At 37.2% G+C, this 25,661-nt stretch overlaps 1 protein-coding gene across 1 annotated transcript; it reads right to left on the reverse strand.

Moving 5' to 3' along the window:
* Nucleotides 1-236: 236 nt before the first annotated feature.
* LOC149830559 (serine/threonine protein phosphatase 2A 57 kDa regulatory subunit B' beta isoform-like) lies at nucleotides 237-24,093 on the reverse strand. Its single transcript, XM_090015852.1, has 3 exons — nucleotides 23,936-24,093; nucleotides 22,115-23,480; nucleotides 237-988 (listed from the first exon to the last, which is right to left on the reverse strand). Exons 2-3 carry the CDS (start codon nucleotides 23,315-23,317, stop codon nucleotides 659-661), a joined length of 1,533 nt encoding a protein of 510 aa, XP_089871978.1. The 5' UTR covers nucleotides 23,318-23,480; nucleotides 23,936-24,093; the 3' UTR covers nucleotides 237-658.
* Nucleotides 24,094-25,661: the final 1,568 nt, after the last annotated feature.

Consider the following 25,661-nt stretch of genomic DNA (forward strand, 5'->3'; position numbering starts at 1 on the left):
CAATTTTATATCCATATAAAGCAGGGGATCCTGGTAAGGTCTAAGTAGGTTGGATTTAATTCAGATTTGGGTACAACTAAATTCGACCAACTCAGATATGGGATTATCAGATCAAGACAACACCTCAGACCACCACATTCCTGACAAAGAAGTAGCAGTGCAATAGCAGTAGCAAAAGAAATCAGAGAGTGGATTTGATATTACGAAAACAAGAACAAGAAAATCCAGGATAAAACTTGACTAACATGAAACAATAAAACTAGTGAGAAAGAAAACATATTCCCCCAAGGAAGCTACAGACAAAGAAAGAGGTAGAGCTCCAAAATGACAACATATACTATTTCTTTCTGTTCAAGAAATAACAAGATCTACTTCTAGACATGATACAAAAAAAATTCTACAGATTCCATAAGGAACGGATTGGTTGCATCCATTGAGACCTCTCAATCAATAACTAGTGTTCTTCTTGTCAGACATTGCATCTGGTTTACAATGTAAAAACCTTCACGTAGAAGAGAGAAGAAAAAGGGGGAAATTCGTAAACTGGAGGCCACCACTGACCCTTGATACACTTGAAACCAGACTCGAACTTTGAACAATAATTTAGGTTCTTCCAACAAATCCAGAAGCACCACTGCAGTGAAGAAACCAAGTTCCCTTAACTTACCAGCACCATTTCCTCATTTCTTGCCTTGGCTGCAGCTTCGGCCTCGAGTCTTTTCCATATCAATTCACGCTGTTCTTCCAACTCCTTTACCTTGGCCTCTTTCTCTAGATACTGGTGCTGGCATTCAAGGAATAGGTCATTATCCATCTCCAAGAACATCTTACGGACATTCAGAGTCAGCCCATGAACTGCCTGATTCCAATGATATTGCATATTCTTCTCCAGTGACTCAAAGATGATGGGGAAAATTACATTACGATTTTGAGCTATCAAGCTGACTATGTGATCATTGTTCCATAGGAAAAAGGCACGTTCAGCTACCTGTGCACACACAGTGTCAGCTCAAAAGAAAAAGTTCCAAGACATTTATACCAAAAATAAAAGGTAGGATTTACAATATCATAGCAGATCATGAGCATGAGGGGATCTATTAGTATATGCTATACATATGCCTTCTCATCGAATGTTCCAATCCCTCATCATATCCCATGGATTTAGATTACAGACTTCAAGATTTATAACTGTTGGACGACCCTGGCACAAAGATTGACATCAACTGGTTGATGCTGCTGGGCATTGCATAGTCTTTATGTTATGTGATGTGCATTAAGATTCCAGAGCAGAAATAGTTTTAAGGAAAAAACTTAAGCTAGGGCATCAGCAAACTAGCCCCCAAGAACTCAAGAAAGTCACAGAAGGTTAAACATTTGAACTACAAATTGCACTCCACCGACTAGGTAAGTTCATGCACTCATCATTGTCCACCTACATATTCCTAGCAACGCTTTCACACATGCTCCTGCTACAACAACTGACTTACCTGCTCTAGATATATTATGCTCCTAATAGGAGACATTCCTCCATTCATTGCAAAAACAAGGGTGTTCTTCGAAAAAGGAATACAAGGGAATAAAACCACATTGTGTGTGTGCATATGCGCATGTGCACATGTCTGCATATGTATAGTCTTGTAACTTGTTCTCTGAGCCACACATCATTTATCTTCTGTCCATCTTGGACACCTGCATGCAGAGACTACCAAAGACAATCAATAGTCGATGAATTCTACCGCAACCAATTTATTTGTTTCACAAACAGCATCTACAGATACAACTAAGGAAATCTTGTACACTTTTGAGATATTGAAAACACATCTTCCTGATTGGTATTCACTAGATGCTTAAACCAATCTATCTTGGGACATTCATCAGCCCAATAATGAACAGTACTTCCTTGACTGTATCGTTGGAAACCTAAATTGAGAAATTGGTTAAAGAACAAACAGGAAAATTGGGGATATCAATTTCCTTAAGTTAATGAGGAGATAAGAGGAATAAGTGTAAGTGACCCCAATAGGCATTAACATATGGGGAACCCCACACAATATTCATACTCTAACAGCAGCTTAGATAATTGGCAACATGGATTAAAAAAATGACCACTTTTACACTTAAATTTAGTAGTCGACAAAAGCAAAGATTGGAGACCCAATGATGAATATAGTCCCTACAGCTTATTTCCCAATAGTCACATCCACATACATATGTCCTGTGAAAAATGAACAAGTTTGTGCCAGCTTGTCTTTAAGCTGAAAAACCAAGATGTCCAGAACCACCGTGCAGTACATCAATATGACAAAACACGTTAAAATTAATCAATTAGAGAACCAAACCGTATCAACTTTAACCATACTAAGATGAGATACATGAGGTCAATGTAACTGACTTAGTAATGGAGCTTGTCGACTAGTCTCGAGAATGGTCACCTTGATTCCTTCTTTCTAGCCACTCCATCAAAAAATGAGAGAGAGAGAGAGAAGTGATTACGCTTTCACCATTTACATGCTTTTGATATGAGGCTTGACCACAATGCATCACCCTTCCGATTGATAAGCAAGAACAATAAAAAATTGAGATTTTGAACGTAACTCTCGAGTCAAATACATGCAGATGTGGAAAATTCTTATTGGAGCCAATGACTTTCCATACCATGACACAAGTATGATATTCAAATAATTAACAGATGAAAATAAGAAGAGCATAAGAACAAATATGGGCAGGAAAGGTGCCACTTTTCACGTTGGCTAAAAGCTTCCTCATAATACCTATAGACTCCTGGAAATCTTCCTTCAAAATTAGGTAACCTAAGTCATTTTATTGCAAGCAAAAACTTTATAAAGCAATCATGCTAGAAACATGATAGTAGACCTGATTTTCAAGATTTGAGTTGGTTGAAATAACACCTTTTCAAGGGCTCCCATAAATAAGTGTCTAAAAGTGTTCCCAATCCAGGAGGCCTTTAAGAATCTATAGGGCACAGAAAGAGGTTTCTAGAAAAGAAGAAAGGCTATCATTCACCATGCTCCTGTTCTTCATGCACTTACTGTGACATTTTATCTTGTCCACCTTCTAGTACTAGTTAAAGTACTTAACGCAATTGTATTCGTGTAACATTTCAGTTGATCTGGTATGGGCCGTAATCCCCATTAGCATACCACATAACCTGACACATCATAGCAAACCAACAAGAACATCTTCGGAGGAACTTGTTTTGGTGAACATCTTCAGAGGAACTTGTTTCCTTTCATGGTATCAGAGAAAGGTCATCAAGCTAAAAAAATTTGGTGCATTGGGAAGTGTGTCACTTAAGATTTGCAAAATTTATTCAAGTGCTTGTGAGATTATTGTGCCCTCTTAGTGGTGGAGTGCACGTCTATTTGTGCTCTTCATTGGAGGTGCTCTTTTGGTGGTGGAGTGCTCGTGTGTTCGGGTTTCTCATTGGAGGAGCTCTCTTGGTGGTGAAGTGCTCGTGAAACTTTTGATTATCTCCTCTCCTTCTTCTGCTCTATCTTCTATTTTTCTCTTAACCCTTGTAAACATAGGATGACAATGATAGTGTCACCCTAAAACCCATCAAACTTAACGACATAAACTTTGTAACATGGGCTTCAATCATGAAGCATTTTATATGGGAGAAAGAGTTGCGGGGATTAGTGGATGGGTCGGATTTGAAACCCAAATTAATCCTTACTAAGTAGGAGAAAAAAAGGTACCTCTTACGGAGGCAAAAAAGACCAAGGACATGGCCCCATATGAGAAAAAATGAAAAAAATGGAGAATGGGGCATGCTAAGATTATGTCTTGGCTCACTAGTAGTGTTGATATCAAGAAATGCACAAGTCTAGCTAAGTTTGAAGATGCAAATAAAGCATGAGAATATCTCAAGAGAATGTATTTTCTTACCCACATTTGCAACTTACAAGACAAAGTACGCACTATCACTCAAGGAGGAAAAATTATTAGATAATACTTTAGTGAGTTATCCGACCTTTAGAATGAGTTGGCTCTTCTTGAGCCACAATAGCATTGTCCCGAAGACATAAAACTTCATTAAAAGCAAATTAATGCAGAACATTTCTATCAATTCATCAATGGTCTAAAATCGAAGTTTGAGTCTACCAAATTCGCTCTTCTTCATAGAAGAAAAGTTTCCTCTATTGAAGACACTATAGAAGAGCCAAGTATGGAGAAAAATAAACTCAAAAAGAAGACATCTAAAGAAGATGATTTGGTATTAGCCATATCTAGGCCGAGAAACCATGTTCATGCTTAAAAACCATCACATTATGGGAGACCAAACAATGATAATTATAAAAAACAAGGTAATGAGTTTGAGAAGAAAAAAATTATTTGTTATTATTGTCGTAAACCGGGACATGTCAAGACATATTGTCCTAAACTAAAAAGGCCCTATGAGAATAGGGTAGCATCGGTTGCATAAGAGTCAAGTGAGCTCAAAGTTACACCGGGAGCATGTCTTTGACTCAACTTGTAGAAGCTCTCCAACCTCTACTCAAAAGAGCTTTGTCAACTGAAACCGCAGTCTATTCTGTTGGCATCTCTGACCCCGGTAAGACTCTTTGGCTTCTTGACTCAGGTGCCTCATACGAGGCCAAATAGTGAGATATCCGAATGTCATAACTCAAGCAGATCAAATATTTTTACTGTTGATGGAACATCTCTTGAGATAAAGGGAATAGAAAATTTCAAAAATATTTCAAAAGATTTTTCTATTCTAAAAATTAGATATATTCTCAAGTTAAACCTAAATCTTTAGTATGTCTTTTAATTATCTGACTATGGGTACAATGTTTTCTTATTTTCTATTGGATGTCAAGTGCAGGGTCGCCAGTGAGGGAAGCTGAGTGGAGAAGGCCATAGGGAAAGATTGTTATACTACATGGATTTTTTGGAAATATCCAAAAATACTTTTTGTTATAATGTTCAGAAACTAGATTTTGATTTATGGCATAAAAGACTTGCCCATCCTAATGTATTCAAAATCCAACACTTTCCAAATATGAAAAAAATTTGTAATTATGAAAATTTTACAAGTGAATATTGTATCTTTGGCAAGATAAAAAGATTTTCATTTTAAGAAAGAACTTTTGGCTCTACACGACCGCTTGAATTAGTGCATTTGAATGTTTGGGGCCCTACATCTGTTGTATCTAAGGGTGGGTTTGCGTATTATGTAACCTTTGTTGATGATTTTACTAGATACACGTGGATTTATTTTTTCAAACATAAATCTAAAGTTTTTTTATACTTTCAAATATTTCACAAATTGGTCAAAAATAAATTTCAAAAGAATATTTTTATTTTTTACACTGATTCAGGGGAAAAAAATTTATTACAAGATTTTAAAGATTACCTGAAATCAAATGGTATTACACATCAAAAATTGTGTCCCTACACTCCACAACAAAATGGCTTGGCCGAAAGAAAACATAGGCACATCATAGAAACCACAAGAAGATTACTTATCTTAAATCAAGTATCTAAAGAATTTTGGGCCGAAGCCACTTTGGCTGCAATTTATCTTATTAACAGATATCTTGAAAAATATATCACCACTAGAAAAAAAATTAAACTTACTCCTGATTATTCTAGACTTAGGGTTTTTGGATGTCAATGTTTTGTATTCATTGATAAAAATGATAAACTTTCTTCTCATATTATTTCTTGCGCCTTTTTGAGATATGCAAATAATCAAAAAGGCTATAGAGGCTTTAACTTTAAAAACAAGAAATTATATGTTTCAGGAAATGTGTCTTTCTTAAAAAGAAATAAAAAAATTGGATTTAAAAATCCTAAGGACATAACTGAGTATTCTTTTTTGTTAGGTCTAATTCCAAAGATTGGTGATTGTGATATTGATCTTGACGAAGATCAAGATATCAGAAATGATATGGTGAGTGAAGAAGAATCTCATGACAATAAGATAAGTAAAGAACAATCTCAAAATCAGCATTGTACTCAATATTCCAACCGTAGTAGTTTTGAACATCCATGTGCCCTTGAAAAATATACTAATGAAAAACATATAGAAACACAAATTAGGTCATCGAGAGTATCAAAACCCCATGAGAAATTTGTGTCCTATGAGTCCTTTTCACCTAAGTATCAAGCCTAGGTTTCATTGATACATTCCTATATAGAACCCTCAAACTATATTGAAGCAAAAACAACATTTTGAATGGGTAGGAGCCATTATGATAGAATTAGATGCTTAAAAAAAGGCGAACACTTAGACTATCCAAGATATTCTCCTAGGAAAGAAACTCATAGTTTGTCGATAGGTCTATAAGATAAAAATCAAGAGTGATGAAACCCTTGAAAGGTACAAAGCTAGATTAGTTACCAAGGGATACTCCCAAGAGTATGGAATAGATTATAAGGAAACCTTTGCACATGTTGCTAGGATGACCACAGTTAGAACTGCAGTAGCCCTTGCCTCTGTGAAGAAATGACCTATATACCAAATGGATGTTAAGAATGTGTTTCTCAATAGTAAATTGATTGAAGAAGTCTATATGGAGGCACAGCCGGGTATAGTTATTCCTAAGGGAAAGATTCTTCGTTTAGATAAGGCTCTTTATGTCCTTAAACAAGCTCCAAAGGCTTGATATGACGGGTTTAGTCAAGTTATACATGATGTTCGATTTCAATCTTGTTTAATTGACACAGCCTTATTTGTTAAGATTTCTGATGCAAGTATTATTATTCTCCTTTATATGGACGATATGATCATCAAAGAAGGTGATAAATAGGGAGTTGAAAACATTAAAAGACTTCTCAAAACACGTTTTAAAATGACTGATTTAGGGTTTTTAAAGTATTTTCTTGATATAGAAGTTGTTTATTCTTCTAGAAGTTATTTTCTTAATCTAAATTTGTATTGGATATTTGTTGGCAAATCTGTATCGCACATGATAAGAGGGTTGACACTCTTGAAGTTGTAAATGTCAAAATGAAGATTGATGACAAGGAACCACTTGAAAATTCAGCACCATACAAACAACTTGTCGGGGCACTGTCATATCTTTCAATTACGAGACCTGATATTGCGTATGCAGTTCACTCAGTAAGTCAGTTTCAGTATACTCCTACTACTGTTCATATAGGAGCAGTTTTGTGCATTATTAAATATATTAAAAGTTAAAACTTCTGTTTTTCGAAGACTTTTCTTGTTTGCTTCTTCATCATTAGATTTAATTGCTTATACAGATATTGATTGGGGAGGTGATCCCAATAACCAACACTCAACAATTAGTTTTTGTGTGTTTTTTGGTGACTCGTTGATTTTATAGAGATGTAAAAAGCATCAGGTCTTTCTTTCTTCAACTAAAACAAAATACTGAGTCATGGCTACAACTACTATGGAAGTGGTCTAGCTAAGAAGATTATTGACTGACATGGGAGTCCAGATTCAATGAGCATTAAAAATGTGTTGTGACAATAAAAGTCTCATATACATCACCAGCAACCGGACCTTTCATGAATGTACCAAGCATATTGAGATGAACTATCACTATGCTCGAGAGGACTATTTACATGGCACGATTGATCTAACATATGTTACCTTCGAATATCAGTTGGCGGATTTCTTCACCAAACCTCTCATTGCTCCTAGATTTCACTTTCTCTTGGACAAACTTTCGGTTATTTGACCATAAGTTTGAGGAGGAGTGTTATATATATATATATATATATAGAGAGAGAGAGAGAGAGAGATTAGTAACTAGGTTAGTTTAGATTTTTTTATTTTTTACCTTTGGTTCAATTCCAACTAGTCAACTAATGTTGACCAGTCAAAAGTAAGAGACGTTGGGAGGGTCCAATGGCTCTATTTAGAGTCGTTGGGCCTCTCCCAACGTCTCTATTGAGGCCCTTTGGAATGTGTATATAAAGGGAGGGATCCCCCTCAATCATGTATTTCTTGCATATTTCAGTCAATAAAATAATATTTTTTTAAGGTTGTTTCAACCACCTTTGGTGGACCTTATGGGTGAGACCATTTGTGGCTTTTTGTGTGTTCTTTTGGTACTTTGGTGGAACTCTTTTGAGTGTCCACTTTTGACGATTTGGTGAACAACTTCGGAGGAACTTGTTTCCTTTCACCAATTACCAAAAAGAGCACTACGTATTCACAATGAAGCATCAAACTCTATATGTGTTAGATTATTTAAATGAGCCCACAATCCATGTCAAAAATAAAATCAACATACACAAATATAATTATACTTTCAAATAAAGTTATAGGAATACTTAAGTTTTAACAAGCTCACCAAGCATTAACAAGTCAGCTTTGATGGTCGTACGTGGTTCATCATGAAATAAGTGAGCTTGAGCCGAGCCTCAAAAAAAGCCAAGTCAAACTTCTCAAGGGAAGCCCAGCTTGTTGCTCGCCCTTAATTATTGATGTATGCTATGGGAACTTATGGATTCATTACTGAAGTATTGTGGAGTTATGGCAGCTTGCATCATTGGAGGATAACTACATCCTGAGAATCTGCATGAATGATGCCAACGGTACATGCTAAGGTAGGTCGCTGCTATATCTTTAATTTATTACTTTAATTGTACTACTTAAAGCCTTCTCCAATTTACCAACTATTATGATTCCACTCTTATCAGTCAGAGTATCCACTTTAACCATCTATCTCAGCTACACACTTCTTCACTACTGTTTCACTGTGTGACATTCAACGCCATATGGTAGTGAAGTTCTTGTACCCTTTCACAAGAATGCCCTTACCATCAGCTTGCGCGTTAATTTACCATACAAGCTATTAGCATGCCTCTGCTTCATTTGATCAAACCAACATTATCATTGATGTCTTTCAAATCCACCACCTTACATGCTGGAGCTTAAATACTGAATTTTATCACACGACACAGTGTAAGGCTTCTATCACAACCAGAACCCTCTCACTTGCCTCCTGAACTTGCTTCATGCGTTCTTACTCCTTCAATTGACTCTTCAAACCTACACCTGAAATCACTCCATCGTCCTAATCCCTCACCAGTTTGCTTTTTAGTATCATGTCATCTAAAAACAAACCATGGGACCTATTCCTATATAGCATCATCACATTTATCACTAACACAAACAACTGGGGCTAAAGCAAATTCTTATAGCGGCTTAATCTAATGGAAATATATCAGACACCCAGCTGAGATGCATTTCCTCTGTGTTCACCCAATCAGATGCACAAAATTGAAAATAGTGTATAAATAACTTAAAAATAGAGATAATGAGTTGCTATATACATATCACAATGACATACATCCAATATAACATAGTATATATTTACCATAATAAATTATAAGCAACCAATATATTGGGTCAGATTAATGGTCAGAGTTGGATTGACCTGTAAGGTCTCAGGCCAGAACGATTCTTTGGGCAATTAAAAGTAACCAAATGAACATGAAAAAAAAAGGAAAATTGTCATGTAGATAATGTCCAAACAGGTAATATTAAAGCTTTTCAAATGAGCCCAAAAAAAATCTTAGACTAAGCTATTGATAATGCTATGTACTACCTTACAAGCTATGGACATAATGCTGAGAGGACATGCAAACTGGAAGGTGGATCAGATAAAAACAGGGAAAATATGACAGGTTAAGAAGGCTTTCAGAAAGCAGATCTGAAAAGAGTGAAGCACCATTCAAACAGGACAGAGTACATGGGAGTTGCTAGTATAGACATATATAACACTGTCTCTGGATATTTTTGATAAAAAACTATGTCACAAAGATTCGGCCAGACAGGTGCCGCACCCGCGTCGACGCGACTCGGGTGCGGGTGCGGCACGCACCCAGGGCCATTTTGGTCCATTTTTGGATTTTTTTTTTTTAAATTTGCCCTATGAAAGCTTTTCAAATGAGCCCAAAAAAAAAATCTTAGACTAAGCTATTGATAATGCTATGTACTACCTTACAAGCTATGGACATAATGCTGAGAGGACATGCAAACTGGAAGGTGGATCAGATAAAAACAGGGAAAATATGACAGGTTAAGAAGGCTTTCAGAAAGCAGATCTGAAAAGAGTGAAGCATCATTCAAACAGGACAGAGTACATGGGAGTTGCTAGTATAGACATATATAACACTGTCTCTGGATATTTTTGATAAAAAACTATGTCACAAAGATTCGGCCAGACAGGTGCCACACCCGCGTCGATGCGACTCGGGTGCGGGTGCGGCACCCGGTGCGGTCAACCCGACCCTGGGTGCGGTCAACGCACCCAGGGTCATTTTGGTCCATTTTTGAATTTTTTTTTTTTAAATTTGCCCTATGAAATGGGCTGCGGAATTTAAAAAAAAATCTTGGGGGGGGCGCTGCCCCCTTATAACCCCCCGCCAGGGGCGGCCCCCCCTGGACCCCTGCCCGCTGACCGCGCAGCTGGACCCGCTCCGGGGGGAACCCCCGGACCCCCTTCTATATATATATATATATATATATATATATATATATATATATATATTTTTTGCCGCACCCCCGCACCCAAGGTTTTTGAAAGTGCCGCACCCGCACCCATGTGACATAGATAAAAACAAAGAAAAAGTTATACAGCACAATATGCTTCCAGTAACAATGCCTTCGGTAAGAGGCCACTGCATTACCCAGTAAACTCATACTTCTTCCCAAAAATATTCCATTAAAAAATAGATAATTAGCATCAAGTCATTTAAGGTAATGATTACACACGCTAGTGACTTTTTCACATAGCACTACTGTCCAACTCTATTAAAATTAGACTATCAAAAAGCTACTTTGATTTTTATTATGGTATTTTAGTTATATTTCTGCTTCTCTTGAATTAGTCTATTTTTAAACCACTAATGTTTTTTAAAATCCATATGTTCCACATACGGAGATATCTTACCTACAGAAAAGTGTGACACAGAAGACAGATTACACATACAAAAATTAGATGATGAAACATGAATGCAGACGGATGTAATCTAAAAGATCAAAAGAAATAAATAGCTGCTCTTGTCACGATACATATGCAGCCTGTGGATTTTAATTTTATCAAACCTTGGAAAACAATCTACCATATGCATGTCAGAATGCAGTTCTTTATCATCCAGAGACCGTGGTGCAAAGTGGTAGTCCCACAATAGCTATTCATATAGCAAGAGAAATTCATCAAGAGGTTCCTTCAAGTTTAATGAAGCTTCAGCACAACTACGCATAAAAAAAGAAAATAATTCCAGCAAGCAAAGAAGCTTTTCATACTATTTAGGCAACTGCAGCACAATTACACCCAACAACAATATGACAAAGCATAGATACAACAAGACAAGAAGGTATAGCGATACATACATAACCTTTTCCTGTAACAAAATTAATCAGAATAGATTATTCAGATAAAGGAGACCTGGGGTTTTTACACCATTGAGCTCAGAAGTGAATGTTGTCATTTTCCTTGGTTAATTAACAACAATTTATAAACATGCCCAAAACAAAAAAAGAAAATTAGCAATTGTTTTCCATGACACAGGCCTGATGTAGGACTCAACTATCATATCTAGGGGGTGTCAATGGGTTGGGTTTGACCCGAACCCAACCCGTACCAAACCCTATAGGGTCAGGGTTTGGTGATAAATAAGAAGGCCCGATCAGAATCTGGGTCAAACCCGAAGTGTTTGATTAATATATGGAGTCGGATATGGTTTGTGAATTTTCATACCATACCCAGGTCCAACCCGAGTTCTGATTAGGATCCGCAATTTTTCAATGTAAAAATGATAAAAAAAAAATATTATTTACCGGGTCTGGTTCATGTAAGCTTTATAGGATTCGGGTATGGTTTCTCTTATGGTGGGTTTGATTAGACCCGAATCCGAACCCGATACCATCATCTCAACTCAGGGTTGAGTCTGGTTCTACCTGAATTCGAACCAAACCCAACCCGTAGACACCCCTGATCAGTTTTAGTTTAGGTCCACACTAAGTTACATGGATATTTACAAACCATACTCTCAATGAATATTTTTCAACCTGACTCCACATCCCCAGGTCTTCCTTTGCTTTTACAATGTCATTTCAATGTTGGAGGACATTACACATGTTATTTTGTTGGGCTCAATATCAGTCATAACCAAAGGTAGTGAATATCCGCCCCAATCGGATTCATATTACTCATTTACAAAGTTGTGTTCTCACTCATATCTAATATTCCACGTCCTGTTCTATGGGTGATTTTTACATGTGGACACCCTTGATCCAATTACATTTTCAAGTTCAACAGCAGCAGGAAGCTTGCACACACACCCTTGATCCAAGTACATTTTCAAGTTAAACACCAGCAGGAAGCTTACATGCATGCACAAACACACAGAGCTAGAGAATGTTTGTCTAGATAGTTTTTTATCTATGTCATAGGGACTCGCAAAACTGGTGCTGCACCCGCATCGACGCGATGCGATGCGGGTGCGGCACCGGGTGTGGTCAACACGACCCTGGGTGCGCTCAATGCACCCAGGGTCATTTTCGTCCACTTTTCGGCGTTTAAAAAAAATCCACTATGAAAAGGAGGATTAGGGCAAAAAAAAAAAATATTCAGAAGATGGGATAAGAGCAACACTCATTTGCATTGCATGGCACATTCTCTTAATCCAAAATATTATGCAAATAAGTGGCGGGCTGGTGGTATTGGTCGTATCCCTCCAAATTTAGACCCAGAGCTATCAAGACATAGAAATATGTATATGACGACTTTTTCCAGAAGCATATTTTCTACATCAAGTCACACAAGAGTTTGAAAAATTTTTATCTTCGAGATTATATGGACCGGCATTATTCGCGAGAGAAGAGGATAATATAGATCTTATCACATGGTGGTCAACATTTGGATCAGAAACACCTCTTCTCCAACGTCTTGCATTAAGATTGTTATCGCAGCCTGTTAGTTCATCTTGTTGTGAAAGAAATTGGAGCACATATTCTCAAATCCACAACATGAAGAGAAACAAACTCACCAGCAAGCGTGCAGAGGATTTAGTATATGTTCATTCAAATCTTCGATTACTTTTACGAACCAATAATGAATACAGGTACTAATTTGCTTTCTTCGTTATTTGATTATTTCTTAGTTTTTCATTTAAATATACTTATATTGTATTTAACATTTTCAAATTGGGTTTGTAACACAGACAAGAAACATCCAAATTTTGGGATGTAAACCCAGAAGAGTATGACTTTGAGGGAGAGCATGATTTCAACATAACAAACATGGATTTAGCTGAGCCCAATATTCCTTCTAATGATGCATTTGATGATAAAGAAGAAAATTATTAAGATCAATTACTTCATCAGGATATACTTTGGTATGTAATTTAGTTTTTTTCTGCTTTACTTATTTGATTGATATTTATGTTGATTTATGTAATTGCTTTACTTATTTGATTGATATTTAGGTTGATATATTGCATGAATGATGATTGACGAATGATATTATGACAATGTTAATTGTTAAATGTTAACTATTAAAACTTCAAAATTATATATATATATATATTATATTTTTGCCCCTGCCACACCCCCGCACCCTAGGTTTTTGAAAGTGCTGCACCCCCGCACCCGCACCCATGTGACATAGTTTTTATGCTATTCCAATTAACAGACATGGCACTACAGTGACATATACTGGCAATATTTTGAAAATGTCAAATAAATGTGATATTTTGGTTGCCATCTTAAACCACCAAAATATCCTGATATTTTCAAAATATCATGAATTATGATTTCAATGAGAATATCATGAATTTATTGTGACATTTATGTTTATGTTTGTTGTATCTCAGGAAATTTTTGGTTATTTTATATTTCTATTTTTTATTCCTTTTTACAAAATTTTGTTCCTACTTTTTAAATTTATTTGTTCTTGCCAATGTTTGCCAATAAAAACGTGAGAACAACGAAGACTTCAATTTCTCATGACAGTTTGGCTGCAATGATTTTCCCAGTTAAAACTTTTGTCACTATGCAACGTACTTGAATAATGCTAAAGGGCCATTCTGCCAAGGTATTCATGTTGGTGGCTTCCATTCTCCATCTTTGCAAGAAGAAACCAAGTGGCCATCAGATATGCATAAGCATCTCGTACAATGCGAATTTTCACAGTTGAAGCCTCACTTGGTTACAAATTCAAATCTGTGGCATGATTAGGAACAAAGTAGGTGTCTTGCAAAGCTTAGAATCCCAACTTTTGCAAGCTGTCGACCTACAAGGGCATAAGCATACGCTGAGACAACTCTACTTAGAGGGGAAACTTGTCCATGACAGAGAGGTTTCTGTATCTCTGCAAGCAATCTACCCAGGATTACTATCTGGAGTGCTGCTACAGATACTCGTGTCACAAAGGACAGAGTGCACAAGAAAAGCTTTGACATGGGTTGGACGTAACCATTGATGGCATCCGCTTCCATGAGGCATATGGAAGGTACAAGTATGATCACATCCTTATGAAGACTAACAATGTTTCCTGTATAGCTAGACCAGACCTGGCTGGCAAACATTGATTGGCATCAATTTTATGTGGTGTAAAATAGGAAACTTCCAATATAATAACCAGACAAATGCCTGCCTTTAAAAGCAGGTGTCGAAATGCATCAAGCTATTCTATTCCGTAAGCTCATATGTGAACACATATGGCAGCAATGGTCAGAATGGATACTAGGGAAGAAATTCGGTCTTGGAATGACTTACCTCACACACTCGGTGCCATCTGGATTCTGGAGTACCCTGAATTAATAGCGTATATGCACAATTCTGCTGGGTGGAGCTACTTAACTGTCATGTCTACTATATATTCCTTTGGGGCTATAATTCTAGCCTTATTAACATGGATGGCAATCTCAAAACTGACTCTCTTCGGGATTCCTGAAAGGGTCAGTCTGCTATCTTGAGTCCTTCCAATTAGGAAGGTGGATTAATGCTGAATAGCATCAGGGTTAATTCTTATCTTTTGTTTTTACCAGGAATTGTTGCTTGCTCCAATTGCTCTGGCAACTAAACAAAAGCAGGCTTATGGTTTGGTGGAGGTTGGGTGCCTTTGAACTTGGGGCCAATCACTATGCTAGGAACCACGGCACCACTCATGAGGAATGCAACCTTTTATACAGCGTTGTTGATATATTGGAGGGCAAAGCTTGGTTTTCTAATTTTGATTTTTAGATCAATTGTTACCAAGGACAGTATTTCATCCTTTTGATGACATACTATTCCTCGCTCCATTGTACGATAACTATTTCAATTTATTAAACTGGTAGGACCGAGGACATGGCATTGGATAGAAATGATTGGAGGAGAAGGATTCATGTGGAAGACCCAGAATGATTTTCTTTTTTGGTTCATATCGCCGACCCCAATTATTTTGGGATGAAGGCGTAGTAATTGTTGTTGTTGTTGTTGTTGTTGTTGTTGTTGTAGGACCGTTAAAGTCTGCCAAACCCAGCATTACTTACCAAAAAAAAGACATCCATTTTTTTAATTAATGATTGATTCAGTTGCTACAAATCATATGCATACACCATTCCCATTCACCAAATGCCAAACACTTCCTCATCTTATTGCCACACAAAGGTCATGAAGATGTGATCCAGTTAGAAATCAAGTTGGTTCAGACTCAACAGCATCAAAGACCAGATCAGTATGATCAACTTTAGTTCAACGAGAATGTGCAGCTGGTCTGATTATGAGGGGCTCCATTAACCTTACACAGTAACTCTACCACTCAGATGTCAAACTTTATGTGATTTGAGAATGAGAATTTAAGCAACACAGCTTTTGCTGGTGGCTGGCATTCACAATTAGTCAAATCAAAAGCTATGGCTTCTACATCACAAAAACAAATGTATCTAATTGTAATTTCTCTGTTTCTCAAAAGATCGGAAATGAACTGCCAGCTAGCATAGATAACAAATCTCAGCGGTGAGAGTGGATAAAGAAAGCTTACCATTAAAAACAAAATCATGTATTCAAGAGTGAGAATGCACAAAACTTTAAGAAGCATCTCTGTAGTGTGACACAATTTCAGAAAAAATGCAAAATAACCTAAGGTTTCATGCAAAATAAGAAATTGCAGAAAAAATGCAATATATATAAGATGACAGTTATGATGATATGCAGTGTAATCAGTATCGTATATCGCTCCTCTATGTGATACAATATACCCCCCAATCTTTAATGTGATATGATATGATATTCAGTTATTTTAAATTTATTTTATTTTTGTATTATTTGATTGTTATAATTCACTAATTTTTTTACTCAAAACCTTTTTATTTTGTTTGTTATCTAATGTGACTCTTTAATAGTAAACCTTTTGTTTATGTTAGTTGTTAGTTTGTTACGATATCGTTTAACATGTTATAGTAGTTAGTGTATGTTTAATTGTTCATAATGAGTAAATTTGATTTTTTTTATTATATGATAATGAAAATGATGATAATGATGGTGGTGGTCCTGATGGTGATAATGATGATTACTGAAATGATAACTGTCTATGATAAGATCATGTAGCAATTTGGCTGTGGTTATGTGGCTAGCAAATCACATTATGGTTGTTCCCCCCGTGGACAAATAATTAAGTATAGCATAAACAGAAAATGCTTCAGAAGATATAACACTCAATATAAAAACAAATAAGTCTTAGCAATATGCTTAACATTAAGCTTTCAGTAAAGCAATATACTTCCAAACTTTTGGTTAGCCAACCAAGCTAACAAGCCAACTGTTATGCAAAAGCATCAATCCGAATTCAACATATTATATTGAATTCATTACAAATTACCCAAAATTATATGAAAATAGTGAGAGTCAATTTAACAACTGTTGCTCAACCTGCAAGAAAGAGTTATCTACCATCCCATCCAAATTCTGTTCTTTTGTCTATACAAACATCTTACTCCATCAAATGATTTAATATTGGGTCACAGTTTTGTAAAAGCATGCCAAAATACTTTGAGATAGAGACTTCCAAGTTCACAATCAAAGAGGTGTTTGGCAAATGAACTCCTTACATTAAAGTGACCAAAACGAATCATGTTCATTTACGTGAGAAACTCATTATAAAATAAAACATGTGATAACAAGCAAAAATTACCATGCTTGAAATGTCAAGGAAAATTAACAAACTTAACTCAGTTGTTTATAGCTAGCATGGACAGGGAGAATGGGATATTACTTCCCATAGTCTTTCTCTCATTGAATAAATGATTGGCGGGATACCAACAGATTGTGAAGGTTCCAGTCACCTTGTTCAAAGATTCAATTATTTGGAAGTACTCTAACTAAGCAATGTATTGACTATAAAATCCTGTTACAGGTCACTCCTACCACTAGCAAGCAGAATTTTTCCACCTAGGACTATAAGGGGACCCCATAACAATCTTAAGGCGGTTCCCTTCTCACTTAGATTCCCACCCAGGTAAGCCTCAATACCAGGGTTTTCCATTTAGTCAGCATGTGTCTGCGCCTGCGGTGTCATATGGGTGAAGAGACTATGGCTTATCTCCTTTGGACCTACAAAGTTTTCAAAAATCTCATACATTTGGCTTGGGGTGACTGGTAACCTTTGGATTAGAAATTCATTGAGACTTGTTCTTCTAGCCCTTGGTCCAGGGCAAAAGGCAAAAAGCTGACTATTTGTATGTGGTGGCTTTCTTCAGCTTGGTGGCGGATTTGGAAAAAAACAGATAGGAAGACTTTCAAGGACAACTATCAGTATCTGTGGCTCATCCATAGCAGAATTCAGTTACAGCTTCTCATTTCTGCCAAAGATGGGGGAGCTATATCACATGGATACTCCACTTTCACATTAGTACTGTATCCCCTATGTATTAGTTATATTGGAAAACTTCACAAAAAATGGTCAAATCTCCATATCAACAGAAGTATCCATGTGACGTAGTGGGGGATGACAATTGACTGGATTGGCGTTCATAGATTTGCATTCAATCACAGTTTCTCTTTCATGTTTAACTTTCTTAGCGTTTACTCATACTCAGTTTTTTTGTGATTACTCATTGCTATGTAATGGAAGCTATGTCACATAGGTGTGGGTGCGGGTGCGGGTGCGGGTGCGGGTAAGGGTAAGGGTAAGGGTAAGGGTAAGGGTACAGGTGCAGATGTGGCGATGCGGCACTTTAAAAAAACTTGGGTGCAGGGCTGCGGGGAGGATATATATAATTTTTAACAGTTTTAATTTAACATTATGTGTATTTGTATGCATTTATGCATTTTTATATATAATATAGATAAAAATTGACTTAATTATGGTTAACTGAATTTACTTTTGGATAGAAATGGACCTCAGTGTGGTTGACTTCACCTAACACAAAGGAAGCTGTGTCTGTAATGAAACAAGGTACAATGGAACAATAGTGAAACAAACACAATGCCAACAAAGGGCTTTAATACACTCACTTGGTCACTAATGGACCAAATACAATCTCAAGAGAGATAAAAATACCAAAACAGCACAAGAGGCATACAAGCCTATAAGATGGAAAAAAACTCTAGAGAAAACCCTCAAATGCTTCTTAAAGCATTGAGAAATAACAAGGGAGTGAGGTTCTATTTATAGAGCCTCACTCCAACACATGGGAGGCAGTCCAGCTCTTTGGACTGCCTTCCAACAGTCATTATTATGACTGTTGGGTGGCAGTCCAACGTCTAGTTGGACTGCTGCCCAACAGTCATATTTTGACTGTTGTGCACAACAGTCAAAATATGACTGTTGGGCACAACAGTCATAGATATGACTGTTGTGCTTGAACTGTATGGCAGTTTATTTATTACAATGCTAAATTACATTTCAGTCCTTAGTGGACTGTACTATATGATAAAAGACAAAAATACCCTTATCGGGTATTTGAATACAATTTTATTTTTAACAGTGTCCAAGTGTTGCACCCGCCTGGGTGCGGGTGCGGTGCCCTGTTAGAAGAGTCCGTGTGACATATGGAAGTTATCTTTTTGAAGAAACATATTTGACTAAAAGGTTGATGGTACTTACAAGTGCATGTTAATTCCAACATACAGTTCGGTCTCCTTGACAGATGAAATACACAGAATTCCTAAGCCATGACTACCAAAAAAATGTGCACTAATGAAAGTGAAGCTGTTTCTCACATATGGACTTCATTACTTGACAATTAATATTCAATTTCAATAACAGATATCCTTTGCATGAACCAAATCTGCTAATTCATGCATGAGTGAAGCCCCAAGTGAATTTTTTTAAACATATTGACAATTCTTTGATGATACATTCATTGCATAACAAACATAGGAATAAGTTGAAGTGCAAAAATGAAATTCATTTTCCAATGGAAAAAGACATCCACAACGATGACTATAATGACTGAAGGGGGCAACTCTGATACAATAAAATTCAAAAAGAAAAAAACGAAAAAAAATAAGCAGTCACATTCTCTTGCCTAAACAAATTGAAAATAACATGGACCACACATGGCATTCTAAGAAACTGCCAAGTGAGGAAGAATTGAAGAAGTCAGGGGTTTCACCCAGATCAATGTTTTAAAAGACCAGATTTGCCAGAAAATGAAAAAAAAAATGGATCTAACAAGCACGCAGTGTAAAAAACATCTCATTCATATACAGAGGAACAACCATGTTTGTCATGTGTAATGCTAAAAATACTTAATTTAAAATTAACCTTACTGATGCAAAAGAAATTTCAGTATTACCATACAGGATGGCACTAAAATTCAGGAGTAAAATGAAGGTTCTAAGTCAAAATGGCAAGCACAAGGAGGTTAGATAAACCAGATCATCCAAACAAATTTTTCTTGGTATATGGCTCTGACACTGCAGGTTCTAACTCAAAATGGCCAGCACAGGGAGGTTAGATGAACCAGACATGGAGAAGAATAGAGCTAAAGAATTGAAACAAATTGTTTTTTGTAAAAGGTAATGGCTATGAGACCGCATCTAGACATAGTAACATACACCTGCCATGGAGTCATGGACATCTCCATCTTTTGTTCAACACATCTAGAAGATATAGCTAAGGCATATACAAGGTCTCCAGATATTTTGGTGCATAACCATTTGTGTTGCCAAAAGCACCGCCTTTTTTCCAACTAGGCACCTAGTCGGCGCCCTAACTTGCCCTCGCACCTAGGCGCTATGGGCAAGAAAGTTTATTTTTAATACAAAAAGACGAGAGGGGGAGGGGAGGGTTATAAACTCCTCCTCCTCCTCCTCCTCCTCCTCCTCCTCCTCCTCCTCCTCCTCCTCCTCCTCCTCCTCCTCCTCCTCCTCTTCTTCTTCTTCTTCTTCTTCTTCTTCTTTTGTGTCTATCTTTCTCTCTCCCCCTTCCTCTGCCTCTTCTTCTTCTTCTTCTTCTTCTTCTTCTTCTTCTTCTTCTTCTTCTTCTTCTTCTTCTTCTTCTTCTTCTTCTTCTTCTTCTTTTGTCCCTGTCTCTTTCTCACTCTCCCTTCCCCCGCATCTTCTTATCTCCCCCTTCCTTTGCTTCCTCTTCTTCTTCTTAATCTCCTCTCTCTTTGTCTCTCTTTCTCTCTCCCCCCCCCCTTTGTCCTGCCTCATCTTCTTCTTATCGCTCTGTCTCTCTTTCTCTTTCCCCCTTGCTCTTGCTCTTGAGGTATTTTGTACTTTGTGCATTTGTTAATTAATTTTAGTTTTGAGACATCTTTGTTGTTGGTCTTAATAATATTTGGGCAGGTTTTGTAATATAAGATGTTTACTATACTTGACGATAGCAATATCTTATGCTTTGTGAATTTGTTGTTGATTAATTTTATGTTGGATACAAGTCCGTTGTTAGTTTTAGCACTTTATTTTAAATTATTTGGTATTTGTTGATAGTTGTTTCCTTGGATTATTCAATTATTTTTAATATTTGGGCAGGTTTTGTAATATTCGACATGTCTTTTTTACATATTGATGATTGATTTTATGTTGCATACATGTTTGTTACTAATTTTAGCAGTTCATTTGCATATTTTTTATTTTTCTAATTAAGGTACCGACTAGTCCGCCTAGTCCCTGACTAGTCTTTTTAGGTGTCTACCGACTAGGCACCACTATGCACTTTTGACTACATAGATAACCATATAAGCATAATATCTCAACCTCTTCACAGCATTAAAGAGGCAACTACTGAAATAAGAACAAGTTCAATTTTTTAGGCTCCTAAATAGAGCAATTTTTATTTTCTTTTAAACAATCAAAGCCATCCTAATCCTATGTGACATAGGTAGGGGTGCTGGTATGTGCTATAAAACATCTATGGCTGTTATGACACAGTTGTTTTTAAAAAGAAGGGTGCAAGGGTGTGGTTGAGATGCGTATCTTGTACACATGTGCATATACAAGCATATATACATATATGTGTGTGTATTGCTGTAAACATATATGTGTGTATTGTTGTGGTTACATATACATGCATATATACATACATGTGTGTCTACCGACTAGGCACCGCCAAGCGCTTTTAACTACATAGATAACCATATAAGCATAATATCTCAACCTCCTCACAACATTAAAGAGGCAACTACTGAAATAAGAACAAGTTCAATTTTTTAGGCACCTAAATAGAGCAATTTTTATTTTCTTTTAAACAATCAGAGTCATCCTAATCCTATGTGACATAGGTAGGGCTGCTGGCACGTGCTATAAAACATCTATGGCTGGTATGACAGTTGTTTTTCAAAAGAAGGGTGCAAGGGTGAGGCTGGGATGTGTATGTTGCACACATGTGCATATACATGCATATATACATATATGTGTGTATTGCTGTAAACAGAAAATCCCACTAAAAATGAAGGGAAAATGTAGAAAGTATAAAATGTACATAGTAACCTACTGTGGTTCTTATAATATACTTTTCTCTGTGTAGTCGCACCAAGAACACCTAATACCAGCACCCAAAAGTGCCAGCATCTACACAGATATGTCGGTAATTTTAACATACCTATGTGTTACACAGTTACTACAATTTTTTAAAACAACAGACAAGAAAACATACATGCTGCATAATGTGTAAATGGTGAAAGCATGCCAACAATTCCAAACAAAATATCGATAATAAAATACCTGGAAATGGGAACTATTCAGGCAGCGCCCTATTTGCCTAAAGAGCGGGACTATGCAACGTTGGAATTCTGCCAATTGTGTTGCCTCAAGAACTTCCTCCAACTCTCCCAGAAAAAGGACCTCCTTCTGACAGTTAGTAACAGGCCAGTATTTCAACAGCCCTCTTATCGCTGTATCCACAAGTTTGTAATCTTTCTCGACAAATTGTATTATGCAATACGACAGCTGTTGATGATACAAAGAAACTGATTTAGGCTTGTGAAGCGGGATAAGAGCACGAACCAGGAACAGCTTATGTTCCTCTTTCAGTGGCAGAGCAAACCCATTGATTATGCTTCCCAGAATCTCCAAGAGCTCACCAATGCCGCCATGCCTCTCAGTCTCAAATATAAATCTATAGAATACGTTGTTGATCGCCTTCCTTATGAAGGGGCGGTGTACCATGAACTTCCCGTATATGCGGTGGAGAATGGTTTTCAAATAGTCTCTTTCCCGTGGATCATCCGAACCAAAAAGATCAAGCAATTTCAGAACAAAGGAGTGGTCGATGTACCTCTTAGCAATCTTAGTGTCAGTATCTGAAGAAACAACATATCGCAAAAGAAGCTCGTAAACAATCTGCAAGTGTGTCCATGCTGGCTCAAGAAAAGGGTCCTCTTCCTCAGGATCAGCATTCTCCGAGCCCGAGTTCTGGTGGGAAGCAGGGGGTAAGCATCGAAAGATATTAATCGACACCATCTTGATCAATTCTTCCTGAACATGTTCGGTGATCCTCCCTGAACCCGATTGAATGAAATCGACCAGCTCAAGCAACGTCTGCCTTTTAGTTTCTTTCTCTCTAACAAACTTGAGACTATCCGAGAAGTCAAAAATGACAGAACAAATCTGAAGCTTCTTAATGAACAGATTCTGCCGATCGGAGATGGGAACGTCTCTGAAAAGCGGCAGTAGCTCGATCGGTCCCACAGCCGAAGGTGTGGTAGCCAGAACTCTGTCTGCACTAGGTTGTGCAGTGGCATTGTTTCTAATGGCATTGCTATTCACAGTGGCGTTAGACGTGGAAATACTGGTCGGATTCGAGACTGACGCAAAATTGCGAAGGCCGGAAGAAGAATTCGCAGATAAGTGGAACACCGCCGGCTGGTTTCCATCCGATTTGGAAGGCTTACGGCACCCTCTCTTGCCAATGATCTTGTTCAACATCCCTGGTCGAACCCTAGAAACGGCTAAAAGTTTCCCGTTTCAGCAGCCCCAATGGCTCAATCATGAAATTCTAACCAAACCCATCAAATCCGATCCACTCTAGAACACAATAATCGGTCCCCGGAGGCCCAAAGCAATGCGGAACCGCACATTTGCACGAACCCTGATGCAGAAAATGAAAAATCAGACCTAAACCACTAAAATCTCGCAATTCCAGTAATTCAAATTATCGAACAAGAACACGATTCGCGAGTAAATCGAATTCAGGAGTAACAATTAATCGAAGAGGCAACCACTGACAATTAAAAAATACAAAGGAGTACAAAAATAACTGAAAAACAAAGGGATAAAAGAAGTTCCCCACACAACTGAAATTTCTATTTATAAGAACAAAATCACGAAAAGGAACGAAACCCACGAATTTAATCACATTCTGAGGCCATTTGATCACTACCCACAAACCCAAACGGAAGCAAAACCGAGAACCACAAAACCCTAAGAAAAGGGCCGGAAAAAAACCCTCAATTTCAAGCAAAAAGTAGCGATAAAGTGTCAATGGGCACTCTCAGAGAGACTGATACTGATGGAACTAAAAGACAAAGGAGAGAGAGAAAATACCAATCTCGGATCCGTCCATCTCCGGTTGGTATAAGGCAAGCCACGACCACCCGTTGGCAATTCCAGAAACTCTGGCGTCGATATTTTGCAATAGCCAAGAAATTCTCAACAGTAGATTTTTTTTTCTAGACTTGTTGTGTAAAGCAACTCTTTTTACAGGAGAGAAACGTAAAACAGAATTTAAATAGAAACGTTTTGTGGGGTTTTCAGAGAGAGAGAGAGAGAGAGAGTAGAGAGAGATTGGGCGCTGAAACCGAAAACTGTACGCACGGACGTTCGTTGAGTTGCAGTTTTTGGCAATAAGCAAAGTAATAAATACATGAAAGGGTTTTATTCACCCTTTCTGCTGTGCTTTTACCCCATAATTTTAATAATCCTTTCAGATTGGATTCTCATTGCCCTGTCTTAGGAAGTTACATGTTTGAGAAAATTGGTAGATCCTATCCTAACTGGTCCTTTAAAAAAATAATATTAGGCTTCTTTAAAAGAAAAAAAAATGATAGTTGGAGAAGTGCTTTTCTTTGATTTGTATGTTTATTGTTATTTATTTGATGGGTAAATGTTTTTTAGAAAGGCAAGCTGAGGCCATCAGTTATTCAAAGTACCAATGGGTTTTGAACCTGCAACATCCCACCACAAGAGTAAATGTTTGCTGCAACTTTCTTTCAAAAAAAAATGTTTGCTGCAACTGATTATACCTACAATCAACTTAGCAAAACCATTTTTTTTAACTAACACCATAAATGTGATAAGCATGCCCAGCTTAGTAAGAATCAGCTTTTAGATCACGGGAATCCAACGTCTGTACAAGGTTTTTATGGAATACAAAAATCAATGGCTCTGAAAACATGGTTTTGAGCTGTAAAAATTTAGTGTTTTTTTTTTTTTGACAGAACCCTAACCAATAGAAAACCCTGGGTGGAGCCCCACGGCCACCTTGCCTAGTGAACGACGTAAGGCACCAGGGGTTTTCTCTCCTTCGGTGAGGGTTCCTCATCAGAAAAAAAAAATACTAAATTTTTTCAGCTCAAAAAGAGTGTTTTCTTATTGAAAAACATTATTTAAGTATTAGTTTCTACTAAATCCACCATGTTGTTATATTGAGCCAAAAATAACTTAAGTTATGAGGTCCCAACTATTGTGGATACAATGAATTGTAGCAAATATGTATCCTTATTTAATATATGTTATACTCTGTCACATGGGTGCGGGTGCAGCGATGCCGCACTTTAAAAAAACTTGGGTGCAAGGGTGCGGAAGGGTATATATATAAAATTATATATTATATATATAATAAGTTTTAATATTTTTTTCAAAAATAAGCAACAACAGTGTTTAGGCTAAGATTGAGAAAGAGAGGTACACAATAAGAAAAAAAAAAAAGTGAGTTGAGAGAGTGAGGTAGCCAAAAATTGAGAGACGAGTGGAGAGAGAGAATGCTCACAGACGATGGCAGCTCGTAGGCATCATCGGCATCGAGGTTAGAAGACAGGTTGCAAACTCGCAGCATCGAGGTTGGGAGACAGAGGAGAGAGAAAAAATGTTTTGCCCTAATCCTCCTCAACCCATTTCATTGGGCTTTTTAAAAAAAAAAAAACTAAAATTTAAACATATATGACCTTGAGTGCATTGACCGCACCGAGTGTCGCACTCGCATCACGTAGATGTGGGTGCAACACCTGATTGGCCGAATCCCTGTGACATAAGTTATACTTAAATCAAATTA

Source organism: Nuphar pumila, chromosome 8 (assembly GCF_984573655.1).
Source record: "Nuphar pumila chromosome 8, dmNupPumi1.hap1.1, whole genome shotgun sequence".
In the NCBI taxonomy this organism is placed as follows: Eukaryota; Viridiplantae; Streptophyta; class Magnoliopsida; order Nymphaeales; family Nymphaeaceae; genus Nuphar; species Nuphar pumila.

What these genes read in the sequence shown, in the direction of transcription:
- LOC149830559 (XM_090015852.1), bottom strand. Translation starts at nt 23,317, where the DNA reads ATGTTGAACAAGATCATTGGCAAGAGAGGGTGCCGTAAGCCTTCCAAA. An exon ending in TGAATAGTTCCCATTTCCAG is followed by an intron (nt 989 to 22,114) that starts GTATTTTATTAT and finishes GTGTGTGCACAG; the next exon opens with GTAGCTGAACGTGCCTTTTT.